General features: G+C 38.0%; 1 protein-coding gene across 4 annotated transcripts in view; it reads right to left on the bottom strand.

The window, feature by feature from the left end:
• Window positions 1-20,413, bottom strand: part of CAPN3 (calpain 3) — an 89,012-nt gene that overhangs the window by 8,342 nt on the left and 60,257 nt on the right. For 2 of the 4 annotated variants that reach the window (XM_074289383.1, XM_074289384.1), the window contains 9 exons: window positions 16,573-16,656; window positions 11,921-12,006; window positions 11,104-11,181; window positions 9,408-9,568; window positions 8,052-8,221; window positions 7,483-7,494; window positions 6,407-6,618; window positions 5,550-5,586; window positions 36-113 (listed from right to left, as the gene is read on the bottom strand). In XM_074289383.1, coding sequence (XP_074145484.1) covers window positions 36-113; window positions 5,550-5,586; window positions 6,407-6,618; window positions 7,483-7,494; window positions 8,052-8,221; window positions 9,408-9,568; window positions 11,104-11,181; window positions 11,921-12,006; window positions 16,573-16,656 — 918 coding nt within the window. Of the gene's footprint in view, window positions 1-35; window positions 114-1,640; window positions 1,752-4,246; window positions 4,265-5,549; window positions 5,587-6,406; window positions 6,619-7,482; window positions 7,495-8,051; window positions 8,222-9,407; window positions 9,569-11,103; window positions 11,182-11,920; window positions 12,007-16,572; window positions 16,657-20,413 lie in introns of those variants that run through there. The other 2 variants (XM_074289382.1, XM_074289381.1) reach the window with 2 other exon arrangements.

Here is a 20,413-nt window from a genome sequence, read left to right as displayed (position 1 = left end):
AGATCTTTAGAGGTAGCAGGTTTGAAATTACTCACATCACCCGCAATCTGTCGAAAAATGTTCTTGAATTGCACCTGCTCCTCGCTCTCCCGGTCAGTGTTACCTGAGGTTGGCTGTGGGGCACAAATGAAGAGGTCAAAAAGAGAAGGGGAAGATGGATGGGTCCCCAGTAGAAAGCCATGAACAGGAAGGAAGGGCAAGCTCTCTATAACTCAAAGGAGATTTTCAGTTCAACATAGCTCTCCAGCTCCCAACCAAGCATCCATCAGTAATATCTTCTTTTTCTTCTCATCATTCTTCTCCTTGCTTGTTTTCTTTTTTATTCTTTGTTATGTGGCCAGGGGAGATTTTTACAGCCTTACTGCATAAAATTGTAAGGCTTCATTAGGGATAAAGGAGACAAGGCCATCCTGATCCACAGCCATCTCCATCCTTTTGTCTGGAAATTTCAATTCTATGAAGCTAAACTTCACTGGGCAACTAACCTTAATTTCCTTCAGGTATTTCCTTCCATGTCTCCTCTCCCTAAAATACTGCACACAATTGACTCTCATTCCTTCAACTCCTTATCCCATTATAGCCAGCAGTACTACTCTCTGTGCTCATGTCTCCTGTGATTCTCTCATTTTTTAAAATAATTTTTTTTATTTTTCCAAATATATTTAAAGATAGTTTTCAACATTCACTTCTACAAAACCTTGTGTTTCAAAATTTTCTCCCTCTCTTCCTTAGCCCTTCCCATAGACAGCAAACAATCCAAAATAAGTTAAACATGTACAATTCTTCTAAACATATTTCCATATTCATTATGCTGCACAAAAAAAAAAAAAAAATCAGCTCAAAAGGTGAAAGGAAAAAAAAAAACAAGGAAAAAACCCAAGCAAATAAGCAACAACAAAAAGTGAAAATACTATGCTTTGATCCACATCCAGTCTCTATATTTCTCTCTGGATGGAGATAGCTCTTTCCATCACAAGTCTATTGGAATTGCCTTGAATCACTTCATTGTTAAAAAGAGCTAAATCCTACATACATATATTGTATCTAGTTTATACTGTAACACATGTAAAATATATGGGATTGCTTGTCATCTAGGGGAGGGAGTAGAGGGAGGGAGGGGATAATTTGGAAAAATGAATACAAGGGATAATATTATAAAAAAATTACTCATGCATATATACTGTCAAAAAAGAAATTTTATAATTATATATATATAAAAAAGAGCTAAATCAATACTGCGATTCTCTTTAATTCCACATTTTCTTGGACCCAGAGTCTGATCCTAAAAGGCAGGATATGACACCCAAAAGACCGTTCCATTCCCTTCTTCAGATCCTTTTGTTTCTTTTTGTGTTTTCTGACTGGTGAATGAGGATGACAAGGTGTTCTCCTACCACCTTTTGGACAGGGCCAGGTGCTGGTAGCTACTTTATTAGACACTTAGCTTTAAAGAAGTTGCTCAACATTTTCCCCTCATTAAGAACAATTTCTCTGATAGTTTGGAAAAAAGGATGGTGGAGAGAAAAAAAGATGCAATGTTGCAAACCAAAGCTCTTAGTTATAAAAGAGAATCTCCACCCTAGAAACCCACCCGGGGTTACCACATAGACCTCCCCCATTATTCCACATGCTTCAGAAACCTGAGTTGGTTTTTCTGGCTTATCAGAGCTTGTTTTGTCCCGGCCCTGAGACTCATGGTCCACACCCAGTTCCTTATTGCTGTTTGCTCTGTCAGACACGAAGATGATAGGCTGAAGAAAAGAAGCAAGGTGTTGGAAAGAGGAAAGGTAGCTACCATTAGAGACTTGGAAGGGTTCTGGAAAGGAGACACATTCCCAGGCTTCATTGGTTGCCAGCAAGCCATGCAGACACTGTCTCCAGTCAAGTAGCAGTGATGCAGAGATTAAATGCAGTAAAGATTAAGCAGAGAGGTAAACAGAGATGGGTAGTATTTAACAGAAAAGCAGAGAACCAGGAGTCAGCCTGCACCTAAATAGCTAGATAACCTTGGGCAAATAAATCATTCTCACTTTCATGGATTACAGAGATGAGAGTGACTCTAGACTTCAAATAGTTCAACCTATTCCCAGAGGTGTGATGCAGCTGACTTGGACCAGCTGGGCATTGGTTAAATTTTCAGTATATTTGTTGCTCAGAAATTGACAAAAACTTCAAATCAAAGTTTTGATTTATTTTGTTAATTGTCTATAGACTTGATGAAGAGATGGAACAAAATTTTAAAATTGATTTAAATTTTAAAATGTGTTAACACATACTTCTTTTTTTCTTGGAGAGCTGATTGTTCAATATTTATGTAGGGTAATACTCTGCCTATACATAATCAACAAATCTTTTCTATATCCTTATCATTTTTGGTAAATCTCTAAATCCTGGCTTTAGAGAAGACAATTTGATTCTCATATTTGCTTCTGCATTCAATCTATGTGGCATGTTGTGGTTGAAATTTAGGAATATAATCTGGTTTTACATAGGTGTATTTGGAAGAGAGAAGAGTATTTTAATAAGTAAATAAAATCTTAGTATTATTATGAAAATAATTTTGACATGATAGATTTCCTGAGAGTGTCTTGGAGATCACAGACCCACAACTTTGAGAATCACTGCTCTAGAGGTCATTTGACTAAGGAAGTACAGTTGGAACTAGCACATTCCTTGTTCTGTACTCTGCATCTCACTTTCTTTTGGGCCAGACCTATGATTTTATTGGTGTTGAGTAAGGTTTATAACTCACATTGCTTTGCACATATTTGTTTTTATTATTAGGTTGGAAGCTCCTTGAGTCAGGGACTGTCTTTTGCCTCTATTTGTAGTCTCTGTGATTAGCACAATGCCCGACACATAGTAGGTACTTAATAAATGTTTATTGATTGATACACATATGTATATTGCTAAAATATACTTTATTTTATAAGAAAGGATTCAGTTAAACATTTCTTTAAGAACTCTAGAGATCATTTAGTAGAGATCATCTAGTCCAATTGTTTCCTTTTAAAAGTTAGGTTCCATAATCTTTTTTGGCTTCAGTTGTCTCGCCTGGAAAATGATGATGTTAATTGATTTTTTATAAAGCTCTGAGACCAATAATTTTAGAATTTTTCTTCTCCTTAAAGGACAGTAATGACAATTTCCAGCCTCTTTTCTTAGATTCTTCATTCATTAGAGAGTTGCTATTAAGTCCTACTCTAGTCTTTTGTGATTCTTTCATTCAACTTCACTTTCTTTTATTATGAGTGTGGGAGGAGGAGGGTTGTGAAATAAATATTTGTGAAGTGCTGGAGGGTCTTGCCCTGTGCCCTATGAAGAGACCTAGAACATAGCCATTTTTAGAAATGGTGTGATTATAGCATATATGGCACCACACCTAGGGAATTCAATTGTGGGGTGTTGGCTTTTCATCTTATAAAATCTTGGACTTAACCTAGGTTTATTTCAATCTATTTTATATATTCAATATATATTAAATATTTTTATTTCAATATAATTTCAATAAATTAGCTTCCTTGGTAGCCTTATATTTTTAAAATTTTAGATGTTTTTGATTTATTTAAATTAAAATGATTTTATTTTATATTAGACTTAAAAACCTTATTTTGAGAAAGTTAAGAACTTCTGTTCTAGAGGAAGGAGATAGTCATAATCTCCTGAGGGAAATTTTTTTCTTTTCATTGTAATGGGTCATGGAAATTATCCTATTTCTTGTCTTCTCAATAGGTGGAGGAGGCACAGAATTTGGAATTTAAAATAAACATAAGTAAAAATAGATAAAAATTTAGTAAAATGTCCTGCATTTTTAGGACCTCTTTCTATTAGAAGTTTTTCCTTCTCCATCCTCTTTGGAAGTGGGATACAGACAGCTAAGTAGGCTTCCTATGTCTGTCCTTGAGCATCATATGAAGGGAAGGTGACATCCTCAGAGTTTACATAGCATTCAGACATTGCCACGTTCTTCCCACTCCAGTTAAAGAGTACAGATTGCATGCTTACAGAGGATGAGAGATGCTAATAACCATTTATTAATTCACTCTTCCACTAACAGCAAGGATTATGTTACATGATTAACTCTACAGTTAGTAAAACCTCCTCAGGGGTAGGTAGCAGAATTGTAAATAGCAGCAGCAGCCCAAGCCCTTGTGCTGATTGCATAGGAGAGGGTGCCTGCTCTAGCCATCACATCACCACCTCCATGCTCTGCTACCTTGGGTAGCCCCTGCCCTGTTACACCCACCTTGTGCTTTTTCTTTTTCTGTATAGAGAAAGAAACATCAAGTGCAGAATAAGTGAAAAGCATGTATCTGAGAGCCCACTGACCTGCCTGTCATTCTTTTCTGTGACTCGAAAAGTCAAGCCCATAAGTCACATTACTTTAAAGAAGTAGGCTTTAGATGAAAAATTTGAGCAAAAATTAAATGATAAAAATTGTATTTGAGAAAGATTAATCAGAAATAGTGATGTTTTTTATTGTCTTTAAACAGGAAGAGGTACTATCAGACCAAGTTTATTTCCTTTTCTTGACAGTTAAAGTTGTATTAATAATAATACCTATATTTATATACTGGTTACATACAACATTTTCTTTCATCTTTACAATAACACTATGAGGCACATACTATGATTATTTTTTTTTTCCCAGATGATGAAGTTGAGTTCATAGAAGCTAAGGTTAAACTCATAAGTACTAAATTACAAAAATGGAATTTCAACTTGGGTCTCTTGATTCCAAATTCAGTCTTCTTCAAGTCACAGCATCCTTAATATATCTGTGTCATTTTCGAAGACAATTTAGGACCTTTCAATACCTCAGGTTGAGAATTAGCAATATCAATTATCACTGTATCAACAAAGGGCAGAAGTGCTGAATCAATAATTTCTATCAGGCACTCATGCTAATCTCCATTAGAGGCAGGATTTGCAAATCAATGGGTAAAAATAACTTTGTTAAAGGAAGTTTTTGATCAACTATTTTTTGAGGACTAAAACACTAAAAGTTAAGGACCCTGAAGATGATGTAATAGACAATTGGTAGTAATCCTGATGACAAATAAAAAACAAAACATAACAGGGGAGACTGAAAAAGAGACTTCCAGAGAACAGAATGTTTTAAGATTCCATTTTTGGTTTCTTGCCTTTAAGTTCCATGGTAGTCCCTTCTTTAGACCTTGGATTTGGGAGGAACGAGGAGGACCCAAACCCCCAAACCAGATCTAGTTGGTGAATTTGACTTTGAGTTAGATCTTGGCAGGGGAGAGATGGAAGGGAAGTCCCATTTACATCAGCCTTGTGATTTTATCCAAACAGCTGTGGCCCCATATACTGTCACTTATAGCCTTGACTTTTCCTTCCATCTGAGGTCCCTTTCTTTCCTTTCTCCTCCTGCCTTTAAATAAATGGACTCAAGACTACAGTCATCTACTTGCCAAAGTTGTAAAAAAGAGCTTTCTTTGCCTTTCTACTTGTGACCTCTCAACTCCCTCTCATGGACCAGGCCTAAGGCTAGGAAATGTCATTCTGCCCCACTAGACTACACTTACCACAGGGTGATCCACAGCAATTGTATTTTCTACATCTCTGTGAGAGAAAAAAATATACAAAGGTATATGTAAGAGTGATGAATGATATTATTATCATTATTTGGAGACAAGGAGACAATTGGGGTTAAATGACTTGTCACAGGTCACATAGCTAGTGTCTTAGGTTACATTTGAACTCAGGGCCTCCTGAATTTGGAGCACGTGTTCTATCCACTGTATGGCCTAGCTGCCCTGATGAATGACATTGATACTGACCAATTTGATTTCCTTCTTAAAAAAAAAAAAAAAAAAAAAAAAAAAAAAAAAAAGGTTTTACTGTTTTTGTTTTTTTTTTTTAAAGACCAGGTCCTAATTTTATTTATGAAGATTTTTTTTTAAAAATTAAATTTTGTTAATCCCTTCTTTGTTTTTCACAATATCTGATTTTGATTTGTTGCTTTTATAAGGTTTTTTCCCAATTACATTCCTGGTTCATTGATTTGTACTTTCTTTTGTCTCTTAAAAATATCTTGTGAGTTCAAGGTTTTTTTGAGCGCCATCTTGTAGCTTATTATATTTTTGAATTAAATCTATTGGGGGCCAACTAGATGCCTGGAAATCTACTGGAGAAAGTAGACTGGCCATGGTACTGTTGGGAAGAGGGGGTCCACACAGCCAGGGAAGGACAGAGTCAGGGGGTGATATTTGCATGCACAATTGAAAGGCTTCAGGATTGGAGTCCTCCATCCATACCGGCGCCTTGTCCACCTTCCTGGACATTTCAACCTGGAAGCTCAGAACCCATCTTTTTCCTTACAAAACAGACCTGAAAATGGCCGTGGACTTATTTTCCAAAGTCGGTTTGGGAAAGCCTGTACTCACTCAGAGAGGTTCCTTTTTCAGAAAAGACGCGAAGGATGAATTCTCCCTCCTGGTGCGGATCGTAAGTGGAGGGGACGATGACATACTCGCTGGGGGGCAGGCGGAAGCGCTCAGACACTTCGCGCATGTTAATGTAGGTTTTACTCCGGGCTTTGGAGGCGTTGTACAGAAAGAAATCCTTCTGTAGATGTTGTTTGTTCCCATGCATCTGCGGAGGAGGAAGAAAGCCCAAGGTGGATGCTGCAGAACCGGGTGGGAGGAGCACTTTTACAACCAGAGGAGCTGGGTTCAAAAACCACCTGTAATATCTGTGGGACTTTGGGCAAATCACTTAACCCCAGCCTGAATCTTCAATTTTCCCATCTATAAAATAGGGAGGCTTGACTAAAATAATCTCTGAAATCCCTTCCATTCCTAGAAAGTCCCCCATGTATGGGAAGGACTGGAGAGGATGGAAGAGGATGAAGGGAGGGAAGAGCTATGAAGGGTATCACCCACCACATTATCCCAAATGAGGCACCTAGATGGCATGGAATGAATGGATAGAGCTTCGCCCTGGATCTCAGTCCGAATTTGGCCTCATACACTTACTAGCTGGAGCAATCACTTCCCCTCTTTCTTACTTCAGTTTCCTCAACTGTAAAATGAGGGTCATACTAGCATCTACCTCCTTGGGTTATTGTGAAGACCAAATTAAAAAAAAATATTTGTAAGGAACTTAGCCCAGTGCCTGGAGGCACTTAATAAAAGTTCCTTTCTTCACCTCCCACATTGAGGGAGAAGACATGGGGGGAGGGATAAGGAGTTGGGCTAAGTTTCTTAAATGCATCAGAATACAAAGAATGAGTGTGAGATTTTGGTAGTCAAAGGGTCAAGAAACTAGCCTATATTTGGAGAGGTATTAGAAAACACCAAGAAGACCAAAAGAGGGAATAAAGTGGACAAGGGCAAGTCTTGTTATATCTTAGCAACAAACCCTACCAGAAGACTTCTCAAGGGTCAACACAGATTTGTGCCCTCCCTGACCCCTCAATAACATGGTTCCATGCTGCTCTTGCCAGTACGCCCATACCTCTTTTGGCACCTTAAAATAAAGCAGAAAAAAGAAATGTTCAGAGTCCATAATATCACAAAGATTTGGGAAACAACAACTGAGCAAGAGATAGTAATTAAGTCAAGGAAACAAACATCCACACCAATTGGCTAGTTCTGGTGTCCTCCCCTTGGCTTTCAGGATTTATTACAAAGTCTCTAAATCAGGATTTCTTCATCTGGAATTATAAAATTATTTTTGGTTTTGTTTTCATAATTATTGGATTACAAGTGATTTTCTTACAATTCTCTGTATTTTATACAAAAATCTTATTCTAAGGAGTCCATATGACTGTCAAAAGGATCTGTGACATAAAAACTTAAGAACCCTTGCTCTGAATGAAATAGCTTAGGTATCCAGAGTTGTCAACAGGTCCTTGGGGTTAGAAAATAGGGATTATAGATCTCTGGATCCATCAATTTAATCCTGGAAAACTTGATTAAATCAAAATTTTAATTGAAAGCCCAATCTCTAGTAAGGACATGGGATCTCAGGCAGTGATCCTTGGGGTCAAGATAATAAAATTAGGTAGTGGACAAAGCCTGTACCTCATAGATAGCGAAACCAATGGTGAAAAGGTTGGCTCCCAGTTTCCGATCCTTCCTCCTATTCTTTTGCATCAGGGCCACTAGGAAGCTGCAGACAACCTCAGTGTCTTCAGGGTCATCATCTTCTTCCAGAAGTTTCAGGCGATACTGAGGGTTGGTCCAAAAAGTGTCTGTGCCCCACCCCCACCCCCAAAAGGAAACACTTGTTAAAGTCTATGTTCTTGAAAAAGTCCAGGGAAATGGACTGACTTGAAAGAGTGACTTGGCTGTCTTGGTGAAGGCATTTAGAGAGTACCCTCCTCTCTGAGGGATCTAAGAAGGGGAGGACTATCTCTGGAAGCCATTCCAGCGTTTTTTTCTAGCTAAGAAGTAGCCTGTCCTTGCTTGAAGTTGGAACAGCCCTGGTTACTAGTACGCTTTACTAATTCCCAGTCAACATATCAAGACATTTTCATGCCTCATCAGTATATCCTAGCTGGGTTATAATATGCCGTACTTTTTTTTTTTTTCCCAGAATGGCAATTTAATTATTAAAAGACAAAATTAACATGAGAAATACATTTTTATGATACATAAATTTTGATTCGATATTTAAAAATCTATAAAAACAAAGTGCCTTCCAACATTTTGATTTCTTGGTGTGTCTAACTTCACTTTGTAGCTAAAGTTTCACTATATATTCAGATTTTCCTTTCAAAGTTTATTTTGTTTATTCATCCAACATTTCACAAATATTTAAGCATATATTATTCATTTGTCTTACAATTATATGTGTGTATATATTCTTTTAAAAATTATTAGCTTTTTACTTTTCCAAATACCTGCAAATATAGCTTCCAACATTCACCTTTGCAAAACTTTGTGTTCCAAATTTTTCTTCCTCCCTCTCTCCCTTTTTCCTCCCTAAACAGTAAGCAGTCCAATATAGGTTAAACATGTGTAATTCTTCTAAATATATTTCCATATTTGTCATGCTGCACAAGAAAAATCAGAGCAAAAGGTGAAAGAGAAAAAAAATGAGGAAAAAATCTGCTATATACCTGAATGAGTCTGTGGAAAGAGTTTTCAATGAGGGCAATGAAGACAAGATCCAGAGAGCTTTTTTGGAGAAGGGGGAGGCAATTAGGGTTAAGTAACTTGTTCAAGGTCACACAGGTATTAAATGTCTGAGACCAGATTTGAATTCAGGTCCTTCTACCTCCAGGCTGTACCCATGGTGCTTTCCATTATACCATACTGCTTACTATTTCTAACAGTACCTGAGTTCTCATCTCTATGCTCATATACCTCTCCCCCTGGTAGAACCAATCAGATCCACATGATAAGCTAACTCTTCTTTATAGTTTCTTTTCTCACCTGGAAAGTTGCGGCAGCCTCCAGCAGAACATCCCCTCACCCAGCGGCCCTCATTCACAGAGACAGTCCAGGTTTGGAGCTTGTCAGATTCCAGGGCATCAGCTGTGAGATTGCAGATCTCAAGCTTTGTGAAATGATACATGAAATCTTCATAGGACATCCTGAGAGGGTGAAAATAGAGAAAGGAAGATTATAAGGGGAAGTGAGAAAGAAGGAGAGGCTATTAAGAAGCAAGGCTTGAGAGTGTGATCTTTTAAAAAAATAGATTTTTTAAAAGAGTATTTCATTTTTTTTCAAGTTACATGTAAAGACAATTTTTAACATTATTTTTTTAAAATAAAATTTTGAGTGCCAGATTTCTCCTTTCCTCTCTAACACACTAAACAATATAGGCCATGTATGTGCAATCATGTAAAACATATTTACGAATGTCATGTTGTGAAAGAAAAAACAGGATTCCCCCCCCCCAAAAAAAAAGAAACAACTGAAACAATAAAGTGAAAACAGTGTGCTTCAATCTGAAATTCAGACACCATTTTTTCCCCCTCTGGATGTGGTTAGGATTTTCCATTGTGACTCTTAAAATTGTCTTGGATCATTGTATTGCTGAAAAGAGCTAAGTCTATCATAGTTGATCATTGTATAATGTTGCTATTACTGTGTACAATGTTTTCCTGGTTTTACTCACTTGAATGAATGCATTTTCAGCAGGAAAAAACAAAATAATCATGAGCTGGAAATCTTGCTAAGAAGAATACCATCAATGCCTCAAATTCACCCTAAATCATTATCTGAATGTATCCTCTCTCTCCAACATCATTGCATACATGAGGACTGTATTTCAGGGAGTGCAAAAATTGGTGGAATTATCACTGGTGTTTTGAAAGCTCAATGATTTGAAGACTCAGTAATTAGTCTTATCTTTGCTTGGCTTTGAGAAAAATATGGTGTAGGGACCCAGACTGGATGGTAACCAAAAGTTTTAGAGAAACAGATTTCCACTGCCAGTGGTCTCTGAATGAGGCTTGAGATCTGATGCTCTCATTCTGGGTTCTGTCTTAGGGCTCTGGTCCCAAGTCCACAATGGCTGTGGTCTTTTTTTCCTGTTTATTTCTTTTTAAAAATGGCATTTTATTTTCCAAATATATGTAAAGATAGTTTTCAACATTCATTTCTTTTTTTTTTTTATTATAACTTTTTATTGACAGAACAAATGTCTGGATAATTTTTTACATTATCCCTTGTACTCATTTCTGTTCCGACTTTTACCTTCCCTCCCTTCACCCCCTGCCCTAGATGACAGGCAGTCTCATACATGTTAAACATGTTATAGTATATCCTAGATACAATATATGAGTGCAGAACCAGACAGTTCTCTTTTCAACATTCATTTCTGTAAGACTCTGTGTTCCAGATTTTTCTCCCTCCCTCCCTTATCTCTTCATTCCCTAAGCAGTGTGACATAGACTTAAATATGTGAAATTCTTTTAAATATATTTTTGTATTTGCCATGTTGTACAAGAAAAATCAGATCAAAGGGGGAAAATATGAGAAAGCAAGCAAACAAACAAAAATGTGAAAATTCTACATTTTGATCCACATTCCATCTCCATAGTTCTGTCTCTGGATATGGATGGCATTCTCCCTTCCAAGTCTAATGGAATTATGGCTATGGTCTTATGGATCCTGGACTCACCAGAACTCTCCATCTTCTGTCACCTGGTGCTGCAAGCGAGATTTCTCCTCTTTTTCAATCAGGACCCAATCCTTCCAGCTGGAAGTCAACATTTGGTACCACATAGTAAGGAAGACAATCTTAGAGATAATACTATTGCATCCTAATAAATCTAGCTGTTGACCAAGCCAAGTCCCTCCCACCATGGAATCTCAAAACTGGAAGCATCTAGTCCAATGTATTATTATTGTTGTTATTATTATTATTATTATTATTTTTGCTGAGGCAATTGGAGTTACGTGACTTGCCCAGGGTCACACAGCTAGGAAGTGTCTGAGACCAGATTTGAACTCCTGACTTCAGGGCTGGTGCTCTATTCACTGAGCTACCTAGCTGTCCCACTCCATTGTATTCTTGAACAAGAATCCCTGTTGCCACAATTCCAAGTAGTCTACTATGTGGTGCAGCTAAGTGGACCTGGAGTGAGGAAGACCTGTTGCTAGGTGTATGTTTTACTAGGTGTATGACTCTGAGCAAGTCACTTTACCACTATCTGCCTCAGTTTTCTCACTTACAAAATGAGGATAATAATAGCACCTCCTTCCAAGGGTTCTTGTGAGGATCAAATGGGATTATATTTGTAAATGTAGCACAGTGCCTGACACATAGTAGGTGTTTAATAAATATTTATTGATTGACTGAAAAGGACTGTTTCATTTCAATCATTATAGCCCCAGCATTTAGCACCTAGTAGGCACTTACTAAATGCATGTTAACCATTCCCCAACTCTCACTGCTGTCCCTGAAATCTCCCTTCTGGGAGTCTCTGTCCACTTACCCATCACTCCAGGAGCCATTCCATTCCACCTGACCCCAGGGGTTCCTCAGCCGCACCAACTTCACCTTCTCTCCTTTAAATGTTGTCTTGGGCAAAAAACAATCAATATATGGACAGTCATTTATAAAGTGCCTGAGAAGTTAGGCACTGTGAAAGAAATAAGCTCATCTGTGTGGAAAGAAGCTTGCCCTTCTGCTCCTCCTAGAAGTCTAGATGGTATTTGTTGTGTTTGTGCCCTGGGCAAAAACTTAACATTAATGTGACTGAATTGCAAACCTTTGAGGTAACACAATGGAAAGAAGATAGAATCTGGTATTAGAGGATCTGCATTTGGGCCCAGCTCTTCCACTTGTTAATTATGAGACCTCAGAAAAGTCACTTAAATTCTGATATTTGTATGTAGAATAGTTGAGAACAAACAGGAAATTGTATATAAATGTATGACATTATTGTTACTCTCCTTCAGAGTGTGAGAATTTGGAAGGAGGCTGACAGAGCTTTGGGAGTGTGGGAAGGAAGGTCACCATTTTCTTTTTTTTAATAATAGCTTTTTATTTTTCTAAATACATATACAGATAGTTTTCAACATTCACCTTTGTAAAATTTTGTTTTCCAAATTTTTCTCTCTCCATTCCTCCCCCCTTCCCGAGACAGCAAGTAATCCAATATAGGTTAAACATGTGCAATTCTTCTAAACATATTTCCATATTCATCATGCTGCACAAGAAAAATCAGATCAAAAGAGAAAAAACCACCAAAAAGAAAAAAAATGCAAGCAAAAAATCAAAACAAAACAAAAAACCCCCCCAAAAGAGATGAAAATACTATTCTTTGATCCACATTCAGTCCTCATAGATCTCTCTCAGGATGAAGATGGCTCTTTCCATCACAAGTCTATTGGAATTGGCCTGAATCATCTCATTGTTAAAAAAGATCCAAGTCTATCACAGTTGATCATCACATAATTTTATTGATATTGTGTACAATGTTCTCTTGGTTCTACTCACTTCTCTTAGTATCAGTTCATGTAATTCTTTCCAGGCTTTTCTGAAATCAGCCTGCTCCTCATTTCTTATAGAATAATAATATTCCATTACATTTATAACCATAAACTTATTCAGCCATTGCCCAACTGATGGGCATCTATTCAATTTCCAGTTCCTTGCCATTCAAAAAGAGCTGCCACAAACATTTTTACTCATGTATATTCTTTTCCTTTTTTATGACTTCTTTGGGATATAGATCCAGTAGAGATACTGTGTTGGTGTCCCAGTTTTCCCACATCCCTTCCAAAATTTATCATTATCTTTTCCTGTCATTTTAGCCAATCTGAGAAGTGTGAAGTAGTAGTTCAGAATTGTCTTAACTTACAGTTTCCTAATCAATAGTGACTTAGAGCATTTTTTCATATTATTAAAAATGGCTTTAATTTCCTCGTCTGAAAAGGTCGCCATTTCTCAATCCTCTACAAAGTAATTTTTTCCTCACAATTTTTTTCTAAATAAAATTCTATTGATAGCTTTTGTTTTCATGTTGCCTTATTTTCCCACTATTTTTCTCCATTCTCCATCCTCAAGAACCATCCTTTATAACAAAAATTTAAAAAAGAAAGAAAAAGAGGAAAAAGAAAAAATCAGTAAAAGCAATTAATACATTAAAAAAAAACCTGAGAATATATGCAATGTTCCATGACTGGATTCCTCACTTTTGCAAAGGAGTAGAGGGTGGTATCTTAGAAAATAATTTTCTAAGGCCTTTCTCTCAAAGAGAACAAAGGAAAAAAAAGGACACACATGTATACATATGTTCTTTTTTTTTTTTTTGTAGTGGCAAAGAACGCTGTCGGTGCCCATCAGCTAGGAGATGGTTAAACAAATTGTGGTATGTGAATGTAACAGGATTATACTGTAAGAATTTATTAAATGGATACTTTCTGAGAAACCTGGTAAGATTTTACAAACTGATGCTGAGTAAAGTGAGCAGAGCCAGGAGAACAACTTATGCAATTAAAAATAACACTGTGAGGCAGATAGTTGATAAAGTGAATAGAACACCAGCCCTGAAGTCAGGAAGACTTGAATTTAAATCTGACCTCAGACACTTAACACTTTCTGGCTGTGTGATCCTGGGCAAGTCACTTAACCCCAATTACCTCAGCTCCCCTTCCCTCCAAAAAAAATTAATGCTGTAAAAATAAATTAGTTTGAAAGGTTTAAGAACTCTGCTTAGTAAGGGGCAACTAGGTAGCACAGTGGATGGAACACCTGCATGGGAGTCAAGAGGATATGAGTTCAAATTTGGCCTCAGGCGCCTAACTGTGTGACCCTGGACAAGTCACAACCCCCATTGCCTTCAAAAAATAAACACATACACACACACACACAAAGGAATCAGTATTATGCTATCCATTTCTTCACAAAGAAGTGATAGATTCAACATACAGAAGGCACATTCATTTTTTAAATTGGATGCCTTAGGAATTTGTTTTGCTCAAGAAGGTATATTTGCATGAGTTCCGCCCATTTTTTTCTTTTTGGTTGGGGGAATGATAGAGAGAGAAATCCTTCTTAATTCAAAAATAAAATAAAATTCAGTAAAACATTTATAAGAAAACTTTTTTCTTTTTGGAAAATTTATTTATTTAAAGCTTAGATATGAAATAGAAAAAGAAAGAAAAAAATTGTCATGTGCACATAATGAAACAACAAAATTCCATTTCAAGAAATCCTTTATAATAAATACCATACATTATGTGAGACCTGTCATAAGTGAACTGTCTAGGTTGTATTCCCTTTCTATGAAGCAGCAGGTCCACTATGTTCTCCTCCCTAGGGGACCCCTTTGTCATGTTGTATAGAATAGAGAGATAAGGTAAAGAACTTATAGGAACGTATGAATTCTTTTTCTGTATTTTATTTTCATTATTTCTGTGTTTCCCCTATGATCTGTATAATATGTGCAGGCCCATATTTACTTGAGCCCTGTCCAGCTATCAACATATTTACTTAACCGTAGCTGATGACATTTATCAGTATTTGATATTTATCCATATTTAGTCTATTAGCCTGACCACTGTCTGTTTAATTATCTAAAAGTCTGAAGGCCTGATTTTCTGTTTCTTAGAAATCAGGTGATTTTGGAGAAACAGAAACTTTCCATTCCAATCTCTCTGAATAGCAACAACCAATTAGATGCCTCCCCCTCCCCTTCTCAATGCTCTCTTACTGATGTAATTTCTTGTATAAAAGCTGTGTATCTTTACTACTTCTTGAGCCCTCCTACCTCTTTTTCTTATTTCCTGATGGGAAGGCTCATCCTCCGCAGGTTTTAATAATCAACCTTTCTGCCTTCTACTGAGTGATCTCTGAGTAATCATTTTGGGTAAGGGGCTTCTACATCCCTCACAGTGCCAACTGAGAATCCTCTGAAGATACTTAGGCACACATATGAGTGGTCCTGTTTTTTCTTCATACATCTTGGTTAAAAGGATGACTCAAAACTGTACAGATCTGTACATATATATTGTATCTAAGATATATTTTAACATGTTTAACATGTATGAGACTGCCTGCCATCTAGGGGAGGGGGTGGAGGGAGGGAAGGGAAAAGTTGGAACAAAAGTGAGTGCAAGGGATAATGTTGGAAAATGACCCAAGCATATGTTCTGTCAATAAATAGCTATAATTAATTAAAAAAAACAAACAAACAAAAAAAACATGACTCAAGCTATCCTCTCAACTTCAGCTTCTCTCAGCACTGACTATACACAGTTCAGCCCAAATAGTCTATAGCAGATCAGTAGCTAATAGGAGAAGGAAATAGAGTGTTGGACTTGGAGTTAGAAAGACCTGAGTTCAAATCCTGTCTCAGACACTTAATAGCTGTGTGATAAGTCCCTCTTTAAATTCAGTTTCCTCATCTTTAAAATGGAGATAATATCATCTATCTCATAGGATTATTGTGAGAATCAAATTTAAAAGCCTGTGAAATGCTTTTTACAAATCTTAAAGCACCATATAAATGTTAGTTGTTGGTTGTTATTATATTATGATAATATTAATATAATAATAGTGATGGGGGTTGAGGTCCCTTTAAGATGCCTTTCTTTCTTTTTTTTCCTGAGGCTGGGGTTAAGTGACTTGCCCAGGGTCACACAGCTAGGAAGTGTGTTATGTGTCTGAGACCAGATTTGAACTCGGGTCCTCCTGAATTCAGGGCTGGTGCTCTATCCACTGCACCACCTAGCTGCCCCAAGATTCCTTCCTAATTGCCCAACCCATGGCTGACCTTGATTCACAAATCCTGGTCAAAGGCACCCTTTGAATATCTGGGCCCAGCTTCCCCCAGCCCTCACCTGATCTGAGCTAACTGAAAAGCCCGCCAAGAACTTGGAACTGCCCACAATCTTTTGGTATCCTTCCAGCCATGTAAGGGTTCCTGCCCGCCCAGCGGCCACCTCTGGCCCTGGCATCTTTATAACTGAACTTTACTTCCAGATTCCTACAATAAACCTTTTATTTATCAATCTAGGTTTTCGGGCCTGTAAATTCATTTACAGGGGACACTGCGCCTCATGGGATTATCTATGCACCGAGAAATGGGGTTCCCCCTTTCCTTTCCCTCATTAATAGTACATATTATTATATGCTTACCTCTTCTAGTCCAGTGACTGAATATGCATGACCTTTGACCAGCCCGCAGGCCATTCGTGTCTCATACTGCACCGGAACAATTGTCTGTGGAGCCCAAGTCAGATCAGTTATCAGTGACAAAATTCCAATCATCCCAGAATTTCTCAATAACTTTCTCTCACCTGGCCCTTGGGCAAGCAGCCTTCCTCCTGACAGGGAACAATAAGCCCACTAGGAGGACCTGAGCTCTAGAATCTTGGAATTTTCTGAGGGGACCCTGCAAAGCTCTCATGGGCATCCAAGTACTATTACTCTTTATTCTGTTTCTCTTCTTCTACAGCCTTTAACCTGAGACTTCTCTTTTCCTGCCTACATAGAAGCAAGGAATAGGGAAAGAGTCTGGAATTATGATTTCACTGGTATAGGGATATCCCAGAGGTAGAAACTCTCTCTGCCAAAGCAGCTTGATACCTTCTCTGAAAATTAGTTTTTGGTGCCTAAAGCACCGAGTCATATAACCAGGATATGTCAAAAGTGAGACTTGAACTCAAATCTTTCTCATTTTGAAACCAACGCTCTATTATATCATTTCATTTCTTTGATCTGTTTAAATATTTCCTTTTTTCTAAAAAAGGGAAAATTAAAGAAAGATTTAAATGAAACTTATTAAGGGTCCTGGAAGAAGACATAGAGACCTTTGCAACCAGTTGGTGTGGCAGATAGAACATAGGCTTTGAGATCAAGAAGACCCAAATTCAAATCCTGCCCAGACTTTTTTAATGTGCAATTCAAAGCTTCTCTGTGTCTCAGTTTCCTGCTCTGTAAAATGTAGATAATAATAACATAACATCTATTTCTCAGGACTGTGGTGAGGATGAAAGAGAAAAGGGAAAATTGAAAAAAGGCACTAAATGCCTACTATGTGCCACATTTTAAAATATCTCAGTTGATACAGCATCTATGTGAAATAGATGTTATATCCCCATTTTACAGCTGAAGAAACTGAGGTAGACAGAAATTAAATGACTTGCCCAGGATTACACTGTTAGCAAGTGTCTTAGACTGAATTTAAAATTAAGTCTTCCTTGCTATGATTATAATTATTACAATAATTATTATAATTATGGATTCACCAAAATCAAATGGTGTTTCTAAATCCAACAGGCAAGTGAAGGCAATAATTATATAATATAGGATGGGCTTAGGACCTTCTCTAATAGTATATGTAGGAGACATATATGAATGTGTATACATACACACCCATATATGTTTATGCCATAAACAAAAACACACACATGTGCACAATATATATATGTGTGCACCTAATCACAATACATATATAGACACACAGTCATACATCTATACGCAAATAAACAGCTAGATGGCCAATGGAGAGAGTGCCAGGCCTGCAGTTAGGAAGACCTGAATTCAAATTCAGAGTCAGTATCTGTGTGATCCTGGGCAAGTCACTTAACCCTGTTTGTCTCAGTTTCTTCATTTGTAAAGCGAGCTGAAGAAGGAAATAGCAAACCATCCCAGGATCTTTGTCAAGAAAATTCTAGATAGGGTCACAAAGAGTCAGACACAATTGAAATGACTAAACAATAAAATATATGTACACAAACATACTTATGCCATGGGATGGGAGTGAGTCACCAAAGCCTTAAGAAATAGGCTTGGGTTCAGGACATATAAGGAGATGAGAACAATGCTTCAACAGATCACTGCAAATTCACTTTTGCCCATGATGACTAGGTGGTCTAAAGGGAGAACAGCAGCTTTTGTTATGTGAGAGCAAAATTATTTCAGGCTCATTTCAAGGTGTAGAGGGGAGAACTAAGGATCCCTCCCCCAACCTTAAAAGTTTTGTCCATGTGATTAGTCCTGGTAAGAGGAAAGTGGGGTTCCTATCTCTGCTCAGTAAAGCAATTTCAGTGGCACTCTTCAGAAATATTTAGTTTCTGCCCCAGGCAGGACCCTGAAAAATGCCTGCATGCTGATTTTCTGTTCTAATCAATGGATATCTCCTTTTAATAAGAGAATTTGTAAAGTCTCTCTCTCTCTCTCTCTCTCTCTCTCTCTCTCTCTCTCTCTCTCTCTCTCTCTCTCTCTCTCTCTCTCTCTCCCCCAAAAAAGAGATGAGATCATGCACAGTCATGCTGGGGAAAAGCCAAGCCTGGTGCTTCTGGGACAGCTCCTCCCATGTGCTACATTTGTTACATAAGGGAATACAGAAACCCAGCCATCTGCAGGCATCCTGATCTGTATCCTGTCACTGGACCCAGAAGGAGGGAAACTTAAGTTGTGTTCCCTTTAAGAAACTGTATTTCCTTTTGATCTGTGATCCCTTTGGAGGCTCAGCCCCTCCTGGGGAAGGCATATCTGGTATCTTTCCGGGATGCCAGAGCCTTTGGTTCAATTAGAAATCCTGGTCAAATGGCACCCCTTTGAAGTGTTGTTCATTCCAATAGGAGACCCTGGCTGAAAACTGGTAAGAGTCTGGGTCTGAGAACCTCTGCTCCCGAAGCCCCAAGACTCCTTAAAAAGGGCAGTATCTGGACTAGCTCCTTGCAGATGGCCCAAGGTAGCTTGCTCAGCTGCTAGGACCCTTCTGTGCCAAATTCCATTTCCCTAATAGGTCTTTACCACTATAGAAGTCAGTCCCTTAGAAACTTATTTCTATCCAACAATAAACTTTCATTTTGCAATGAATAATTCGGGAGTAAGTGAATTCTTTTTAAACTTGTGGACGATTAAAGGCCACATAGCCTTATAAAAATATTGCCACTAATCTCTTGACTACCAGGAATTGAGGGCATTCAAACCGCATCAAAGGGAGACAGGGGATCTCGCCCAGCCCTCCCTCACTGAAATCCAGTTCCCTTGCATATCACGACATCCCTTCCCTGATGTCACAATAGTCTTCCAGAACGAAGGAGCATCCACTATTGCATCCCTTCAGTAGCTGCCTCTAAAGTCAGAGAACCTTAAGCTTAAATCCCCCTTCTGATTCTTACTATGTGTGTGATACAGGGAAAAATCACTTCACTTCCCTGGACCTCAGTTTCCTCATCTGTTAGATGAGGGTTAGATGGTCTCTGAGGTGCCTGTCAGTCTTAGTCCTGAGGATCTCTCCAAGGGGCAAGACTGTGGCCCTTCTGTTAATGCAGCAGAAGAAACAAGGATCAGCTCAGGGTTTCTGCAAGGTAAACCTTCCTCTGATTTAGGCTTTCCATGGCTCCTGTCCCCACAGGATATGGACAAATGCTAAGGCCTGGAGCCTGCAGGGGATGGATAAGATAAGAGGTCATTTTTCAATCTCTAAGTCACAGGATGAAGAAGGAGGCACTTCTAGGAGAGGTTGAAGCAAATGGAAATTAGTTATTCAGAAGGGGAGGCTTGGAAGTTAGAGTCTGGGAGTAAGGCACCCTCTATAAACAGCACAGTCTGAAATTTCCTGATTCTAACCCCTTTAGGTTTCAGTTTCCTCATCTGTAAAGTGAAAGGGTAGAATCAGGTTATCTCTGAAGTCCCTCCAGCTCTAAACCTACAATACAATGACATCCCATTGTGAGGGAGAGAGATTTTTACAATCTTCGGACTCATTTGCTGAAAGGGTTATCAAAGAAAAACTCTTCCGGTGGAAAAGATCACTATACACTTCAACAACAATACTGTATGAAGATGTATTCTGATGGAAGTGGATATCTTCAACATAAAAAAGATCCAACTCACTTCCAGTTGATCAATGATGGACAGAAATAACCATACCCAGAGAAGGAACACTGGGAAGCAAATGTAAATTGTTAGCACTACTGTCTATCTACCCAAGGTTACTTATACCTTCGGAATCTAATACTTA

The sequence above is a fragment of the Sminthopsis crassicaudata genome, chromosome 2 (genome assembly GCF_048593235.1).
Source record: "Sminthopsis crassicaudata isolate SCR6 chromosome 2, ASM4859323v1, whole genome shotgun sequence".
Taxonomy (NCBI): Eukaryota; Metazoa; Chordata; class Mammalia; order Dasyuromorphia; family Dasyuridae; genus Sminthopsis; species Sminthopsis crassicaudata.
This window is presented reverse-complemented; position numbering and strand designations above follow the sequence as displayed.